Below are 19,004 nucleotides of genomic sequence, written 5' to 3'. Positions count from 1 at the left end.
TACTGGGAGCCTGTGGGGTGAACTCGGGCCGTGTTGGATCCGATAGAAGTTTTACTGTGTTATTTTTGGGAGCATACTGGAACTCGCAAAGTAGTTGTAGCTTCTTCACAAAAATACAGGGTCAGAGCAGATTCCCTTTCTGAACTGAGAACCATCTTACCCTGGTAGATGGCTTGCATCTGTAGGTGATTTGAAATAGTCTCAGCAGCCTGTGTGAAAATAACAGAAGGGAGCCTCGTTACAATAGGTATGTGTCGGTGGCTGATGTTTTTTTGCTGGATGGAAACGCTTATGTCCCATTTCAAAAGAAATGTCTATAAGAGATGCCCATCAAAAGTAAAATGGCGAAATGTAGTGGTGATTTTGAGGTGGGGAAGGAAAGCCTTCAAAAAGATAGGGTGAAAACGATCCTTATACCCCGCTCTCCCTCAGTGCAGTTGATTTTTGTGCCTTGTGATTAATGGTCCTCTCCTCTCCCTCACCCTTGCGTGCGACAGAAATGATCGTTGACAATCAGATCGAGACGGGGCTTTTGAAATCAGACCTGAAGGACAAAGTCACCTACACGCTGCTCAGGAAGCACCGGCACCAGACCAAGAAGTCCAACCTGCGCTCCCTGGCTGACATTGGAAAGACCGTCTCCAGTGCAAGTAGGATGTTTACCAACCCCGATAATGGTAATGCAGAGGCTAACTGGCTATAGCCTTCCCTTCTAAAGCAACCCACCCAACCTGCCCGCCAAAAACTAACTGCGTTGCCTTGACGATGCTTTTCTAACCCACAATTAGCGTAGCGAGACCCACGCTGATGACATGTCAGCGGTGGGCTCTGGAGGCTGCTTTGGCCGTGGCACGTCGCTCTAACCGTATCTTCACTGGACTGAGTGGGAGAGGAGGGGAGGTGGCAGGCAGGTGGCAGGCTGCAGGAGGCGCAGGGGAGAGCAGAGAAATGCTCTTGCAGCCTGCGTGTGGGAGGGGATGCAGGAACGACGGTAGGAAAGAGATTTGCAAAAAAAATCCAACCGTGCCTGAACCTAAAAGGCCGATCATCTGAAATGCTTGGGCAGAGACGAAGCTTTCATGCGCGTTCGATTTCTGTAACAGATGGTGTCGATGGCACTCCTAGTCAAAATTTACGTGATAGTAACATCTAGCTTGCATTTTATTGCCATACAATCAGTGTCCAGTGTGGGTAAAGCTGATTTTCATCTTGCTTTATTCATCCTAAGATTGTTTTGTGGTGTATGTCGTGGATCTGTCTCTGAAAGTGGTGACGTAGCTAGTGCCGTGCTCGTAGTGGTGTCTATCCGTGTGCGTGTGCGCCTGGGTGCAGACAGCTATAGAGGCCTTGGCAATGTCTCTGTACTTACCCGTACATAGGTGTTTGCAGTCGTCTTACTAGTGGTAATCAAAGAAGGGAAGTTTTCAGCCTATTGTCATCTCTTGGAGTTCTGTCAAGCTGCCTCCTGTTGCCATCTGGAAATTTGTCTAAAAGTTGCCGTTTAAAAATTTCAGAAGTTTCACCCAGAAATGAAAGCAAGCAAAGAAATTATTTCCTTCTTGCTACATTTAAGGCCTCTTAGCTTTCTGTGTTCTGCTTCCAAAACTCACCCTAACATTCCTCCCTAACCTATTATCATACTTTATTAATAATTCCTACTTTTTAATCATCCTTTGATTTTGCAGCAGGGGTGTGTGTGCGTGTGCATGTGAAGAATATTTATTGCTCTTGATGATGCATCTTGTCCCATACAAGTGCCTTGATAACGCAGTGACTAAGTGAATAACACAGAGGCGCAGTAACGTGAATCAAGGGGACGTCCTGGGTGTGCAGCTTTTTGGTGAATATCCCTGCAGGAGTCCAGTGGAGCAAAGAGAGGGACTGTGCTTCGGAGAGCACTGTAAAGAAATTCCTGTTGTGGGGAAGGAGCTCAGTGTGGCCAGCTGAGACGGGCAATATGTGCTGAAAACGGGAGCCTCTTCCAGAGCACGCTGCAGGGAGGGGAAGGGACCTTCTGGGCATCACCAAGCTTTGCTTTTGTTCTGTGAATTCCCACAAGCCTTGAGCTGATGCCTTGCACATTGGATAACGTACACGTGTAGGAGTGCCTGAGGAGGGTCGGATCCCAGAGAGGCGGTGTTCAGGAGCTCTAGCTAAACTGGTACTCCTCAAGCCCCCCTGCTCTTTGCCCGTTAACTTCTGGCATAAAATCGGCAGGATTTTTGCCCTTACATCAGCCAGGCACTTCAGGCCCCTGGAGCATGCCTCAGTCATGTTGGGACTGGGCACCCAGCATGTGGTTGTTTTCAGTTGGGATTAAGAAATGATGCTCCCTGGGGCTTTACATTGTGTCCTTCCCGCTGGTTTGTATGGGAGGTGTCTGCTTTCTGTTAAAAGAAGGCAACGGCTGTTGCAGGTGAAATGCATAAGCACTGTCTGCAGTGGTGTCTGTAGGTACCAGTTACCACCTCCGTGACTACTGCGCTTTCTGGAGCTTTGAAAAAGTGAGCAGGTTTGCTTTGAGGAGAAGGATCCTGAACCGTAGCCACGCTGTATGGGAGGCAAAACCGAAGACGGACACGTCTCCAGCACATGTTGCTTGGGTGCTTTGGTCGCCTTGTGCGCGGTGTAGGGGATGCCCTTAGTTCTGGGCTTCAGCCCCAACCCCCCCTTCCTGCAGGTAGGCGCTGTGACACCGAGGGTCCTGGTCACACAGAGAGGCGTGCCAGGCTGGGCTCCCCAGGCAGAGCTAACCACGCTCCTACCGCCTGGGAGGCGAGCGGCTGGGCTCCTGCCTGCGGGGAGTGCCGCTGTCTCTGGGCAGCGCCAGGCTTTTGTCCTACCTTACAGCCGAACAATTCACCAAGTTTAGTGTTTTGTTCTGAGTACCTGTCCTGGTGAGTTCCTAAGGCGCAGAAATATAAAGAAACCTTCAGGGCTAACTGTAGGGCATTGCTATGGTTAGTCCCTCCTTTTGGACACAGCAAGGGTCATAACCGAAGGGGTTAAAACGGGTTCTGTTAGCAGTGTACACCACCTTCCACCTCTGGTTTGCACCTTTTTTCCCCTGCACCATATGCTTGTAACAGCCGCCTCTTTTTTCCAGCAGCTGGTGAATGTCAAATTCTTCCTTTCTGCAGTTCAAGTCATTCCTTGAGGAGCCATCAAAACCTCAGGGTTTTAAAGGCAAATTAAAACTTACTTAAGGGGTTTGAAGGTAAATCCTGCTCAGTGTATTATTTAACCATATGTTGGACGGTATAGCTATTATTATTTATAGTTGTTATTATTTAACTGTACCTCAACTCCTCTAATACACATGCTCGGTGCGTTATTAAACTATACCTTGGATGGTATAGCTATTATTATTTATAGTTATTATTATTTAACTGTATCTTAACTATAGTACACACGCTGAGTGTATTGTTTAACGCTACCTCGGACGGTGAGCCCTGTCTCTTCGCTGTGCAGCGCTAGGCTTGCAGGGCTGCTTAAAGAGAAAATAATAGCGTGCTTATTCTGGGAAGGCTGATGCTGACAAAGGGCGTTCATCTCCGTTCCCACTCAGGGCCCTGCTTGTTTTTCATGGCTAAGGGCATCCTTTACTCGGACCCTGGGTGACTTCATTCCTTTCTTATTTGGAGGCGGTGCGCAGGTCCTGTCTCATTTGGACTGAGTCTCAGGAAATGCTTTCCCGACTCTGTGCAGCCCACTGGCTGACCTTCAGCCACTCCTTTCATATTGTTTTGCCTCTGTTTCCCCACCTGGGATGTTTTTGTGTTACGAGAATATATAATGCATTATGTTCCGTGACACTTCAAGTGCTTTGAGATTTAAAGGAAGGAGAGACTTAGATGCAAAGGGAAATACTTCATGAAAAGTTGTTGTATTATTTATTATTTACACTTTACTGAAAAGGTAACTCCAGAATGTATTTGATTGAGTTATACCATGCTCCTTGGAATTCAATGAGTGCCTTTCCTGTGCTTCTGAAGGCAGAATTTGTCCTTTAGACAGATAAAAATTTAATGAAGCCAGCAGGAGTGCAGCTGTCTCTCAACATGGTTAATGACAGTAATGAAAGTGCCACCAGCCCCCAAGCACTCATAAACTTCCCTAGAGTTTCTTTCCAGGTAGGTATTTCTGTTCAGTGTCTACCTTTCATTTCGGCGTCAGTGAAACTTCCATCCAATATTCATGCTGCCCCCAGGTTGATGGGAATGGCCGGCAGCCCCTCTGCGCGTGGCTTACTCCGCCCCTCCGCACAAGAACCTGACAGGCTGATGTAGCTGGGAAGCAGCTTGGCTTTCTGCTCAACTGACATTTACTGCCGGTGTTGCATGGGGGAACTTCTCCAGTTTACCCATAAAAGGCACTGATGTAAATTACAAAGCACCCTGCTCGTGTAATGAGCACAGTTATTGTGCATTCATTAAGGGTTGTTAACGAGACCGTCTCTGCTGAAGCTGAACCAGACCCTGCTGTAGGTTGTGTGTAAAAAATATTATGCAACTTACTGGTTCTTGCTGGGCAATCACAACTGATTTGGAACCTACAATTTTGATAGGTGCCTAATCGTATTAAATTACTTTAAAAAACATTTATTTTGGCAGGACTTTAGCGTAATGTCATTATCATTAGCATGGATTCTGCCCATGATTTTCCTTTTTATTTTTTTTTTTTTTATTTTTTTTTTTACCCCCCCAGGACAGTTAGGCTTAAACCCCATATTACATAATGACAAATTTCTTCAAAGGTATTTGTTAGTTCTGAAATCTGGAAATATCCCCTGGGCCGTGGTTCTCGGAGATACTGAGGTGCCTGTGTCTCACTTATTTTGGAGCACTTAGGTAACTAGGTCTTAGGGTCTCTAAAATTTTCTATGCCTTTCTTAGTAGCTTCATGATAAGCTTGTATCAACTTCTGTTCTGGTATTACATTTAATCATAATTAAAAATTCTGAATGTGTCTCAAGATATTCTTCATGCGTAAAGCAGGAAAAAAGGTAAACAAGCAGAAGTCGCTAGGACCTTGACTGTGAATGTGAGTGCATTTTCAATTCGTTGTGTGTTGCTGGGGATTTCTCTGCAAAGCACCCCGGACTGTGGCTATATTCCGTGTTCTTACTTCCACCTTCTGAGGCGACTGAGCCCTCTGTGGTTTTTATGAAATTCAGAAACGGTGCTTTACCTCCTGCCCTGCCGCTGCTGGGGCTGATCCTGGAGTGTCTCCAGCTGCTCCTTCTGCCCTCGCAGACCTCGGCAGGGATGGATCTGTGGCTCTGTGGTCCCCGGTAGCACGTCATCCCCCAACCCCTTCTTCCATTTCACCGCTCTTTTTGCAGCTAAGACTCAGTAGCCAGCAGACGGGCAGAAACATGCAACTTTTGAGTGGCTAAGGTGTGCGCTGAATTACTTTTATTCATCACCACATCATAAAGATTGATATTTGGATCATGCTTGTGGGAGAATGATTTCTCAGAAACCTTTTTGCTCTTGGGAAAGCCAGATGGGCAAAAGACGGTAGTTCCTTACATGACATCGGATGGAGGAGGAACAATTAAAGCACTCCTTTGCTGTCTGTTCAGTGGGAAAAAAGATGATTATCAAAAAGCTGAACAGGCAAAGCTGCACTGAGTAATTACTCGAAGTTACCTTACAAAGGCACCGCCCCTTTTGTTTCTTTTATTTGTAGAAGGTTGAGCTGTTCAAAGTGTTCAGCAAGGACATTTCGCTTTTACATTTCAATTGGAACTCCTGCAGGGTTTTTTGACAGGTTTGGGGTTTTTTTTGGTTTTTTGCTCACCTTGGTTTGTTGACCAGCTTTCTAAGAGTTCTTTGTGTCCTTTCCTGGCACAGGGTACCACACTTGCCGTGAAGCCCTGCACTAAATAACGTATGCGCTAGCAGCTCTCCGGCAGCCCTTGCCCAGCTGGCACACCTTCGGGTGGTAACGCAGGTCTGCCGTGGGGTTGCCACTGTATAAAACGGGAACCGCGGCCACCGTTCCTTACGCAGGTGCCTGAGGACTGCCTGCTCAGTGTTCACCGGTGCTTTGGGGGTGACATTTGCTGTGCCCTGTTGATGTTTTTGTTTAAAAGCTTCCTGCCTGCCAGCGTTTTGTATAATTTAACGCCTGTGAGAGCCTGTGGCGAAAGCGTTGAAGAGAAGTGGTCGAATCATACTAAAACCAAGCTGGCAGAGGCTGTAGAAAACCGTGATGTGTTTGAAGTGTGAGTGTTTAACCACCGTAAGTAATGGCATGCTCCCCATCACCAGGCGGGTGGTGGCTGTGCTGCCCAAACACCTCATGAACAGTATTTGTTTTTGCTGTGCTGACAGTGTTGTTGGGAAACATTTGAGTTGCCCCAACACCTTGGCTGTCTGCAACGCGTTGGCTGATGTGCTGAGAGAAGGAAGGCTAGCAGATGAAAACTTCCCTCCTCTAAAGTTTTTATTCTATGTTAAGAGTTCAGCTTTATTCAGTTCAGCATTTTTCATCCAAGCTGCATCCCCAGTCCCTTTAGAGAGTTGAATGATGGCATCAGCTGAGTAATACCAGCACAGGAGGAAAGATGTTTAAGTCTGAAATGAGATATTTTTCCAAGGAATACTTGGTAAAAACACCACCAATGTGTTTAGCTGTTTGCATTATTTGAAGCATTGCAGACTGAGGTACGTGCTTCCAAGCCCAAATTGCTGTGCATGGTACATGCATGGTCAGGGTGCTCAGAGTGGGCTCCTACAGGGACGTGACCTGTTTTTTTTTATTTCAAAAGCACTGTGTGTCTGCTGTTCTTACTGCCCACACCGCAGCTTGGGACCGCTCAGCATGATTAACGCTGCAGCTGCCTTAGGTGCTTGAAATCTGCTTCGAAGGTGCCTGAATTTGAGACACCAGGAGGGGCAGATTGGCTCCAGACCTGCCAACTGAATGCTGAAAAGTGGAGCTATGGAGGAGGTATCATGCTCCACCTGAGTGGGCTTACCACTCTGGTCACTAAACTCTCTAGAGATGCACTTGTGTGTAACGGCGACTGTTCCAACGCTCTGTCTCCTACCTGGCTTGCTTGTGCAATTGTGTGAGCGTTTCTTTCTTGCATTTTGTTGTTTTTTTCTTTCTTTGACTTTTCAACTTTGCTCTTTTCCTCCTCTTTGCTGCTGCTACTGTCTCCTGCTTGCGCCACACAAGCACGCAGCCCACTCGAGAGCTCCGTGCCCTGTCTAGCAACCCGCACGTTGGATGATGAAATCCGAGTGCAGCGCAGCCCCAGCGTGGGATGGCTCAGTAAGTCCCGGGCAGGGATGTGGGCGGGCGGGCGGCGACGAGAGGCAGAGGAAGGGGAACTCGCACCAAGCGGGTCTCCTAACGCTTGCTGCTGCGTTAACAGTGGGAAGGTTGCAGGTGCGTTCCTTGCGGAACGGCTGCTGCTCTGGCTGTCCATGTTATCCCCACTGTCCCCTCCTGCTGCTCTCTTTCACTCTGTTTTGCTTCTTTTTTGTCATCTGGGATGAAACAGGTAGGTCAGCCTGCACTCCCCGTCAGGCGGTGGGCTCCCTGCAAAGCCACCGAGTGACATTTCTTCCACCTATTGAAGCATCCTTTGACTCTGAAAAGCACTTCATGAATTTTGCCACCAATGCAGTATTATAAATGTAACGAGCTTAAATATTTTAATTTCTTTATAAATTAAATAAAAAAACACAGCTAGCATGTCCTGTCAGCTTTCTCTCTTGGTGATGGACTTTTCTCAGGCCTCGCTTCTCTCTGATTATCCTTTGTAAAACATCACTCATCTGATGGCAACTACTACACGTGACATCTACATGTTTACTACACTGATGTCTGATTACTGCACTAACAGCACAGAGGTGTTCTTTAGGGCCATAGCAATCTACAGGAATCTGAATTTCAGGATATTCCCGGTGAAAGATGACTATTGAGCCTTTTAGTAGGGTGCTGGGAGGGGTTTGGATTGCCCACCTTACTTCTTGCACCGGTACTTGGCTGAGCACAGCCAAGGAGAGGCTTGCATCACCTTTGCCAGAGAGACAGTCATGTAGATTAGTCACCGAATCGTTTAGGTTGGAAAAGACCTTTATGATCATCAAGTCCAACTGCTAACCCAGCACTGCCCAGCCCACCACTAAACCATGTCCCCAAGCACCACACTTGGGCATTTTTTAAACACCTCCAGGGATGGTGATGCCACCACTTCCCCGGGAAGCCTGTTCAATTAGGCCTGAATCAGGGAATTATCCTCGGTTTGCAAACTGTGTAAGGGTGAACATCACGTGCCAAAGTCTTGGCTGAGGTCTCGGCAGCAGAAACTTTTTACTCCCCTAGTTTGCTCAGGGCTCAGAGAGCCTGTGGGCTGAGAGGCTTGTTGCTTACTTCTGCTCCATTATTTCCTCGTGATTCAGAGAAGCTGCTCAGCTGAGGACTCCCAGATTTTTAAGGTTGGGTTTTTTCTCTCCCCAGCCCCCCAGGTCTCTGGTTCTGAAGCAGTATTGCTAGGCTCACCCCAGAGACTGAGGTGGCCTTGTGTCACTGTAACCCCCAGATGGCTGAGTCTGCTCCAGAGGGTTGCTCTTATGAGCAGGCTTGTTAGACAAACACAAAACCCAAGAATATTGGACGTGTCCTTCCTGGCTTTGGGACTTCAACGGTGGACAGCCGTTAGGAACCTGTATCGGAAGAGGTTTAGGGTGTAGAGATTTGGGCTGCAGTATCCACAAAACCAAATGGCTTTTGAGCCAACGTTGCACATGTTGCATCTTGCACTTCTAGCAGTGTTTTTCTGTGAGTGACTTTGCTTGGCAGTCAGGATAAGTTCAGGGATTAGGGGAAAACTTCTAAACATGGACTGGGATACTGTCAAGTTGCTTAGGTCAGCAAAGCTGGTAAAAGATGAAGCTTGTGGTTTCCAGTTGGTGTTCTAGAGATCGTCCGAGTCAGTACTGAGTGGGACTAGTCTGAACTTGAGGACCTTGTTAGGGCATCTTCAAAAGATGATACGTACAGACACCAGACTTCAGGGGAGAGTAGTCATGCTGTGTGTTCAAGAGGTTTTGGCTGTCAGCTTTAAGTGTACAGTTTCTTGCAAGGAGATGGAGATAGGAATCATCTTAGTCTGTGAGAGCCCTGTTTAAATTGGCGTTATGAGATGCTTTCTACCTGTGAAGAACAAAAAGTACTTTGTAAAGTTTTGGTGCTCAGATCTCTGAATGCAAGGCCAGTCTGATGATGGAAAAAGGAGTGAATAAGGTCTGTGCATTGTGCCAAGAAGCTGGAGCTATGACTGACATGCTCACAGCTTTTTGTGGAATAATGCTCAGAAATGAGCACGGGGGTGGCTTGCATGCTTCCCAGGGTCAGGTCTTCCTTCCTGGGCAGGAGGGGACATGCCTCATCCAAAGTGCTTTAACTGTGACAGAAGGAGTGTCCTGAGAGCCTTCTGTCCGGAGGTTCATGCTTCTTGTCATACAGGGTTTTGTCTGATGTCCCTCCCTTCTAGGCTCCACGCACTTGTCCTTGTTCAGCCTTGGAGTGCTGCTGTGGCTGTGGTGGTTTTAGCGTATAGTCAAGGGCAGGTGTGTGGCGAAGTGTGGTGTTTATGAAGTCAAGGGTAGAAACTGGAAAAGGCAGACAAATGTTTTGGCACACGGGGCTCTCCAGGCCTGGAATAAATATGGGATGCCTTGAGAAGAGCTGTTGTGAGTTTGATGTGGTTGTGCTGATTGTGTTGGGAGAAAGAGGCTGCTAGGAAGAAGCGATGCAGTCATTAGCTGCTTCCCCTAGAAAGAGAAGGGTAATTACCTCCTAAGAAACATACAGCCTTGGAGATCTAGTAAACAAAGGAAACAGATGTTGTAATTTGGGAAAACACCAGCTGTGAAAGCTGTGGGCCCTGATTTTAGTCTATTTACTCCAAAACTGAACCCAGAGATATGGGAGACCACCAAAGCAGTCTGCAGAAAATGAAGGGGGTACCTTCAGCAGATGCCTTTCTCCACAGCTACATAGTGCAGCTCTTCTGAATAGAAGGCATTGAAGAAGCATTGAACAACTGTAGCAAGTAAAATCATTAGTATTTTCTGCCCTTCCTCAAAGCTTTTTCGAAGTCATACTTAGTTCCTTCTCAATTGGAGCCATTAGCTGTGCCAGGACTTGGAGGTGTCATGATGAGGCTTGAACAAGAGGAGATCAATCTGTGTGACAGTGTCCCATGGTCCACAGCAGAACAACAGCTCTCCCAAAGCCACTAGCTGGCCATGGTCAGGGTGGCATAGCCAGCTCAGAGAGCAGCCTGCCGGTTTTCCCGTCTCTGCAGTCTTTGAACTTCTCCAGATCTGTTTAAATCTGCCAAAGACTTTCTTGTTTAATTTCTCACAGTTGGTAGCGCTCAGGTGGTGGAAGCTGATAGAGACTTTGCATGGACTCCCTGAGCTGCATGACACTAATTGTCATCGTGAACAGGCTTTGCATTTGAAAGAAAGTGCTTCTCTATTCTTTACTTGATATGACCAACTCAAGAGTTGCAAAGCAGCCATGTGTATCTCTGGATCGAGCCTCAGTCTTTAATTTATGGGTGTGTCATACACTTGTCAAAGATGTCCCAGAATTGGCAGTGTCTGTGCAACCTTTAAAAGATAATTAATTGCACCATACAAGAAAAAGGAGCCCTGGGTTTCAGTAATGGGCTTCAGGATTACAACAACCTGGGTTTATTTTGGGTTTTGGTTTTTTTTTCTCCAGCTTTCCTTTTTACCAAATAGAAATACTTATTAAATATTCATATCACAGAAGGTGTTATGAACAAAGTAATGTCTATACCATGCGACAGGTACAACATACATGAGCAAGTCTGATCACTTTTTTCCTGTTTTGTTGATGTGTTTATGTCCTACTGACAGATTCATAACAAACATTGAATCAAAATTTGCAGGTGTTTCTTAGTCTGGCTTGCTAGTAATTAATTAGGAGAATGGTTACTAATACGTGCAGCTTAAACCAGTCTTCCAGGCAGCATTTCTCACTCTATGAGTAAATGTATTTGTAAAAACTTTTTAGAGATAGGTGGGGTCTTAAATCTGGCCCGCAATAACAGCAGGAAGAGGAAAAGCTGGGGATGCCCCTTTTATAATCACTAATTTATCTAATTGTGCTTGGCTTTTGCTGTGTTGACATTCCTGGAGGTAGCAAGAACACACAACCAGTATATTGTGATCACAAATGGCTCACAAGAGCCTATCTCCACATACATCGAATATGTTGTAAAGAAAACCCAAGGCTGGGAGTCCAGATCTCTTTCTTCGCAGTCTTGTATTTTTTTTCCTTTTCCATTTTTTTCCTTCGCTCAGTATGCTGATTTATTATAGAGCTTGCTTGCACTGGGAGCTGATGATCACTGAAAACTCAGACTTTCGTTTTGGTATGAATACTAAAGCAGAAGTTTAATTGATATTGCCTCAAAACATAACCAAAGTTGGGAAATGCCTCAGTGCCATTTCTTTCTGAGTATTCTCGGTCTTCCCGGTTATGTTCATGGTCAGAAACTCTGTGCTGCCAGTTCCTGCTGCTGTGCTTCTGGTTCCTGTGAGCATGGGTGAGAAGGGATGGGAATATTTCAGAATAATTACAAAAAAAAAAATGCTACTGACCACTGTGCTTTATGATACCGTATCCGTCCCAGGAGTTTCTCTTCTTTTTTTTTTTTCCTTAAAAAAATTAAATTATTTTTCTTTGTTTACAATTACGGCTACTTTGGGCTTCTTCAGTTTTAACTACAAATGCTTTTAGTGGGATTGTACAACTGAATTCTGAAATTACAGAGCTTTTCTCCAAGTTCTTTAGAATGATTTCTGTATGTTCTGCCCATCTCTGAGAACGCATGAGTATGTAGATGAGCAGCCCTGAGGGGAGCAGGCAGCTCCCTCCCAGCTGCGCCGCGGTGCTCGAGTGCCAGCGTGTCAGGGGAACAGACAAGTAGTTGATCTTCGAAAAAAAAATGAAGGTGAACTGCTTCAGCTCTTTGGGCTTTTTTTTCGTCTCTCTGGCGTATTTGGTGTCAGGAGTTGGTGACTTTTGGCCTACCAATGCAGTGCAGACATTGTTTTAATTAATGAAATGCTTGAAGTTTGTGAGCTTAATTAATAAGCTTACTTTTGAAGAAACCTAGATAGTAATAAAATACATATCAAAGTATATTTATTTTTTATTAAACTTATATAATAATAAAAAATAATAAAAACCTCAAAGGACCAAGAGCTGCCCACCTCCCTGGCCACGGGAGCTGCATATGGAAGTGTGGGATGCTGTGGAGCGATGGGCAGATGCTGTCTATGTAGGAGAGCTGAGGTGAGGGGTTTGCAGGTCGGAGTGACCACAAGAGTCGCAGCCCTGTTGAGGGACAGGTTTGTGACTGGGGTCCTGGGTGACCAGCAACTCTGGTGTCAGCAGCCTGTTGGTGATTCACTTTTTGTCCTGCAGGTAGGGATTATGGAAAGTCCTTGGGCTCTTTTGCCATGCCAAGAGTCACGGGAATGCTAGGGTCAGGGATGATGGAGCGTTAGCATCTTAATTTCCCATGTGCCACATAAGGTCACAGAAAGCAGCCTCTCAGGGTCTGAAATTCCCCACGTCAGCCTCCCTTGTGCAAGGAAAGGTGTTGCTGTAGCCTGAGCCTCTGTGTTCTTCTGACTGGATCAAAACAGGTGCTTTAATTGGTGTTGACATTGTTCTTACAGGCAGCCCAGCCATGACTCACAGAAACCTGACTTCCACCAGTCTGAATGACATCTCTGACAAGCCTGAGAAGGATCAGGTAAGCTGCAGATTCAGACTTTGCTTGGTGATGCATACGGCTGGGAGCTGGATATTGGGGAAAGAGGCTCCGTACTATAAAACTAATGTGCAAGAAGAGTGTGAATGAGGTGAGTAGAGTAGTTTTGGATCCTGTGGCTGGATCCTCCACTTCCGAAGCACCAGCCCTTGAAAACTGCGGGTTAAACTTTTGCCAGACCTGAAGCAAGTCTTGCCATGTACATGACAATTTGCTGATACCCATGAGCAAGGAGGGAAAATACCCAGATACTGATGTACTGCAGATCTTCTTCCTTATGGGAAGAGCATCTTCAGGGGATACAGCAAGGCTTTGGAGAGGAGCAGAGGTCCTACAGCATGCCAGGGCGTGAATTCACAAGAGCCGTTGGGTAGATCAGGAGGATTCGAGGGGTCATGTCCCTACAGCGGCAGCTGATGGGATAGAAGATGCTGCCTCACCCTGTGCAACTGCGCGTCACTTCAGAGAGGCAGCTGTGCTGCAGATAACCGTGGGAGAACAGCTCCGAAATGGAGATCAGTGATAAAGTTAACATTTAGCCTTTAGCACCATTTTTCCACAAATTCGACTGATTTCTTAGACAAGGGTAATGTTTGCAGTATATCATATGGGCTGTCTTTGTGCCTGTTCTCGTCCTCTCTGCGAGTTGAAGGGTCTGAGGGGTAAGAGTGAGTTTATTTCAACTCTTAGAAAATGGGTGTCTGAATAAGGGCTCTGTGCAGATTTCAAAAAAACCTTTGTCTTTGTTCAAAAAGTGGGTTATTTTAAAAGCAAATCTGTTTCTTTCAGAGAATCTTTTTTTTTTTCTTCCCGTGTCTTTCAGCATTCTCTAGTCCCATGGTTATTCTGAATGCAAGTGAGAGTTACTTTGGAAAATTATTTGGGTAACGCAGTAATGCTGGCCAGCTGAGAATTACTCTAGTCCTTCAAATGATGGCTGGCTGCAATCTTCTGTAAGTGCGAATGTGCCTTAAAGGGACACAGCAACCTAATCAATGTAGAAAAGTGAGTTTATTTGTGTAAATAAATATACTTTCATGGAAAGAGAAGGTGGCCAACGTGTTTTGCGTTGATCTCGGTGTCATTTGGAGTTGTAGCGTACATCAGTATCAGTTGCAAAACTGTTCTTTCATTTCATGTACGCAGCCACACCTGGGGAGAGGGTAGTATTGTAAAATAGCTTTTTTTCATTGGGCAGACTGCTATGTTTTATATTTTTAATCACATTATAATTGGGGTCTTACAGACTAGCAGAAAACAAGTCTGAACATTGCAGCAGGCTTCGTAGATCTCAGTAGTGCGAAGAGTCGCAGTTTCCTCTCCTGCTGAAACGTCTCTGGACACATACAGATAATAGACTTTTTGTGTAAATTGGGTATAAAAATAGATGTTTTTGTCGTGCTAATAGTGAAATCTGTTAATAAGTCCAGTTTGGAAGTGCCTCCAAAGTTTTTAACTTTCAATGTAGATAAAGCCTGACTGTTCGTAGTGAAAACCATTACTTGAAAAATAACTAGTTCCAAAAAACCACTTAGTTAATTAGCCTGTGTCCTGCTGATGAACTTTGCACAATGGCACCCTTGTATTGTCCACCTTTTGAAGCTGGCTTGAGAAACCACCTTAGGTCTCAATTTCCGTTACTGATCGACTGCAGATCCTGTCTTGATCAAGTTTGTGAAATTGTGGTGATGCCTGGCAACTTTCCTGAGCAGAACTTAGCATGCCACACAGGAGGCGAGGGAATAATGCATCCTGTTACAACAAGAGGAGCTGGAAAGAGAACAGCTTTTCGTGCTTCGACAGCAGAGTGACTGGCTTTCATAATTTTGGTATCCCATCTGGAAGCTTGACAGTTAATGAGGCCATGTAGTGAGGTATGCATCTGCTGGAGAAAGAGGCTATTGCGATTTTTATTGATTTGTATGTTTAAGAACTGCAATGGGCTGCACTTGGTTTATAACAGTTGTCTGGAGCAGGACTGGGACCTATGCTCGCTGGTTTTGCAGAGATGAAGGCGAGTGTTGTGTTGCCTGTGTTTTCAAGGAAAAAAGGCTTTGAACAAACTTCTGTATACCTTCAGCAACTTCCCTGCCTACCTACATCCTTAATTTCCAGTTCTGCAACCTATAATGCTAATTGGAATGGCGCAATTAATAGTATGGTGATATTGTAGCCAGAATACTCCTTCAGTCTGTTTTTCAGTAGGTTTTTACTAGACAGAAAGACACCTGAGTAAAATTAAAGTAGATGTTCTGGATGCTCTCTCTTCAAATGGTGACGTGCTCCTCAGTAGATTTTACCCTTTTATTTCTTTTTGTTTCTGCCTCTATCTTTCTCTTCATGGAGCAGTGCCAGTGGCCAGTGCTTTGTAGTTGCAGTACGACCTCAAGACCTCTGTTTTTTAGGTTGGCAGGGTGGGTTTTGTGATTGTCACCCCCATGACAGGGTGGAAGGGAACACAGGGCCATGCCTTAGGAGAGCTCTTGCCCTGTACGCTCATCTAGCTGGAAGCAGCTGTGACGTTTTGAAGCAGCCATAGCTTCCAGTACTTTCAGCCTACCTGGGAAAGTCCTCTTACCCAGCTACCATCCTCTGGCCTCAGTGATACTGAGCTTTCACCATCCTAGAGATGCTTGGTCTCTGCTTAGCAACAGTTCCCTCGCATACTTTTTCCTCTGTGGCATTCCCCTGTGGCTTCCCTGCTCCTTTCCCCTTGATGTTGTAAGGTCCAAGTTGAAGACTGGTGCCTCCCGTGGTATGACTGATAATTCATGCTTTGGGATCATTCTCTGTGGAGCCAAACGAGGAGCAGATCTCTTGGCATGCTGCAGTTGCCTCACCACTAGTGAGTACTGAATTTTTCCATTCCATTCTGTGTTTGCAACCACTGGTGGTTTACAAGGATAGCCTTGGAGGTTAGAGGCAGCAAAACAAGCCTGGAGAAGGTCAGAAGAGGAGGGAACACTCTATGCAGAAGCGTGGCATGGTTTTGGCATGTTGTCTGATAGGCTTGGTCACTTCTCCTCCTCCTGGAGCAGGCCTGTCACTGGCAGCAGTGCTTGAGCATGGTCACCTGGACCAGGCTGCTTTCAGTGGCTCGGGTTGGGGGTGAGTTTCTTTGGATAATCCAGTTAAGGGGCAGTAAGCAGCCAGGACCTCAAAAAAAGCTAATCTGGCCTTTTGCCCAGATTGATCCCTCCCAACACAGGCACTTCTTTGAGGTGCTTGTTGTTGAGCCTGGTCTCTTGAGCTTATTTTTCAGTCCCTGCAGAGAGCTGACATTGCAGAGTTGGTTCAGGTTTCAGGTGGGCTGGTTGCCTCTTGGACAGTGGCCTTGCAGAAGAAGCCCTGCTAACGTAGACAACTCTGTAAAGGGGCATAAGCTGGGACAGATGCATTTATGCTTCCATACCAGATGCATTTATGCTTCCATACGTCTGTGCCGTGGCAGCATCCAGCTGAGGTGGGTGCTTCTGTCCCAGCAGGACAGAGAGGTGTTCAAATGGCTTGGGATCTAGCTGAGGGCATGGCAGTGGAGTGTACTAGGAAGCGCTGGATATGCTTAGCTTTTCCCTGAAGGTCTGTCAGAGAATCCTCCCAGAGGATGCTGTCTTTGAGGTTTGCAAGGGCTTGCCTTGCAGAGGAATCAGGAAAGATGCACAGTGGTGGGTGCATGGTGGAGGTGGCGGCTCAAAGGTGAATGCACGGTGGAGGTGCTGGTGGTGGGATTTGCCTCCTGCAGGGACAGAGGAACAGTGAGCTATCCAGAGAAGCAAGACCAGAACCCGCAGCTTCCCTGTGGTTGAAACCTCTGTATAGCGAGGAGCCGAGCTTTGCTTTGCTACACAGATGCTGAACGTGGTTGGATATCCTGCCCGTTCAGCTCGGTGGCTTTCTCACAGGTTGCAAAGATGAGTTAGAAGACAGACAGCACTGAGCACAAGGAACAGTATTTGCAGTGGTCCCAAGACACACTGACATGGGTGGTAATAACAAGAGATAATGGTTTTATTAAAATCATACATAGAGCTCAGATTTACCTGTATTAAGTGTTGTGAGGTTGGTTCCTCAACTCTGAGAGAAGGGGTGGTTGTATGCTTACTTTGGATTTGCTTTGATCATGTTTTGTTTTTCTCTTACTCTTTGCCTTCTTAATACACTTGTAAGAGTTAATCTTCTTACTGGGTAACCGTTAAGCTCTTTCACAAAGAAAATGAACTTGGGATCCCTCTTGGGAAAAGGCTGGAGTCAGGAAAGGACAGAGGACGCTCAGGTTCTTTCCAAAGGATCAGCCGAAAAAGCGCTGCCCGTCCCCTCCCTGCCAGGGTGAAGAGCCGTCAGCTAGAGGGGAAGGGGGAAAGGTTCGCTGGCTGGGAGGTGAGGGAGGAGCAGGGACACACAGCTGTACTCAAGGATGGGGATTTTCCAAAAGGTTCTCCATTGGCCTTGCTCTCTACATATGGCCTGCCCTAGCAGTAATAGTTTTGTGATAGCATTTATATATTTTTATATATATTTTTTATACATAACTTTCATCTGGATCTACTTCCTGCCCTGCCTGATGGGACAGCCGCACACAGGCTGGGGCAAGCGCTGCTTGGAGCTGGGGTTGGAGGTAGTCAACGGATAAGACCTATGTGGTTGGCTTGTTCTTTGATAATTTTAAGATCATTGCCTTAAGTTTTTTGGTCGTCTTGTCCTCTGAAAACAATGTCAGTGTACTGCGGTTCACTAAAAAAACCCGAACAAATCTTGTCGTAACTTAAATGTCTGTTTGTTTATTCTCCCTTTCTCCTCTTGATGTGAAGTGTTTACAGACACGTGATGATTACCATCTTTAGATAATGCTTCATGGAAGATGGTGGAGTTAGCATGCATTCGTTGGCTTTGTGTCATTCATTTCTTGTATTTGAGACTGGGTGAAATAATTTTGCCATTGGAACAAGACCACATGAAATCATAAAATGACATGAAAATCTGAAAGTAATAAAGTCCTGGGTTACTTGTGAGGTTGGGTTGTCTGCTAAATTAAAAATGTCATGTTACTCTTTTTCCCCTTTAATTTACGGAAAGCAAATGATTGTAAAGATGAAACAAGAAGAAAGACCTATTACCGAAACGCAGACTTTGCAGAAAATCTTTAATGGCAGATTACTCATTGCAAAAGTTGCATCAATAATATTGATTTGGATCTCATGCACTGGCGACAGACAAAACACACGGCCTGCGACCTCGACTGCACATAGCGGCTGCTCTTGGTAGCCTGGTTGTCACAGCTGGCGGTCTGGAAAGGGAAATTAATATGACAGTCGTTTATTGTTGATGTGGATAGCACAGAAGCTGGTCACCGTCAGTGGTGACACAGCGTGCAGGCGCCAAAGCTTTGCTGCAGTGGCTGTGCTGCTGTCGGTACGGTGTTTGCCTGCATGGGATGGGTTGTAGAGAGCATCCGCAGGCAGCAGCAAGCCACAACTTCTGGTTGAGCAAAAGTATGTGTATGCTCACGGAGAGACGGTCAGCCTCTGTCTGCTCTTCTGTTGTTATTTTGGGGCATTGGGATCTGCTGGCGGTCACCAAAGCCTTAACAAAGCTTTTCGCCTGCCAGGTTCCCCACTGAGCTCATGGGATAAAAAGCCCTAATGGGATATTTAATGGTGTCTACAAGAGGTGAAGGTTTGTGGGGGAAGAAGTTAAGAGGGGAAGACAGCATTTCACTGCTCAATAAACGTGCTGTCTTGCAGGAGGTGTGACAACTGAAAAACAAGAAGGGGAGCTCCAAAGAATGTCTTCCCTTCCAGCCTCCAGCCTGTGTGGGAAGCTTGCCCTGCAGCTGAACAAAAGGCGTGTGATCCATTCCTGCTGCCCTTCTCTGATCTGCCAGCAGTGCTGAGCACCCAGACAGCTGCGCGTCATTCAAGGGTTTATTATGTATGAATAGTGAAGTCAGGTACTTTGTGTGAAGCGGCTCCTCTCTGCCGCGAGAATGACGGCTTGATTCCTTCTGCCGTGTCACACTGAGATTGCAAAAGAGACCTCTCCCACGTCCTGAGCATCTTGCAGAAGATGCCAAGGCCCTGGCTCAAACCGCTCTGGTGATAAATAGCTTCAGTAAAGGCCACCGAATTGTGATTTTGCTGTTTTATCATGTTTTTGCTTTGGG

The 19,004-nt window shown here is 46.1% G+C and overlaps 1 protein-coding gene across 10 annotated transcripts in view; it reads left to right on the top strand.

Annotated features, from left to right (window-relative positions):
• SLC4A4 (solute carrier family 4 member 4) overlaps positions 1-19,004 on the top strand; it is a 237,630-nt gene that overhangs the window by 150,214 nt on the left and 68,412 nt on the right. For 5 of the 10 annotated variants that reach the window (XM_056354481.1, XM_056354489.1, XM_056354473.1 and 2 more), the window contains 3 exons: positions 498-677; positions 7,192-7,287; positions 12,750-12,826. In XM_056354481.1, coding sequence (XP_056210456.1) covers positions 498-677; positions 7,192-7,287; positions 12,750-12,826 — 353 coding nt within the window. The remainder of the gene's footprint in view (positions 1-497; positions 678-7,191; positions 7,288-12,749; positions 12,827-19,004) is intronic. The other 5 variants (XM_056354497.1, XM_056354511.1, XM_056354466.1 and 2 more) reach the window with 3 other exon arrangements.

The sequence above is a fragment of the Falco biarmicus genome, chromosome 1, assembly GCF_023638135.1.
Source record: "Falco biarmicus isolate bFalBia1 chromosome 1, bFalBia1.pri, whole genome shotgun sequence".
Lineage (NCBI taxonomy): Eukaryota > Metazoa > Chordata > Aves > Falconiformes > Falconidae > Falco > Falco biarmicus.
Note: the sequence above shows the minus strand (reverse complement) of the source record. Positions and strands in the feature narration are given on the sequence as shown.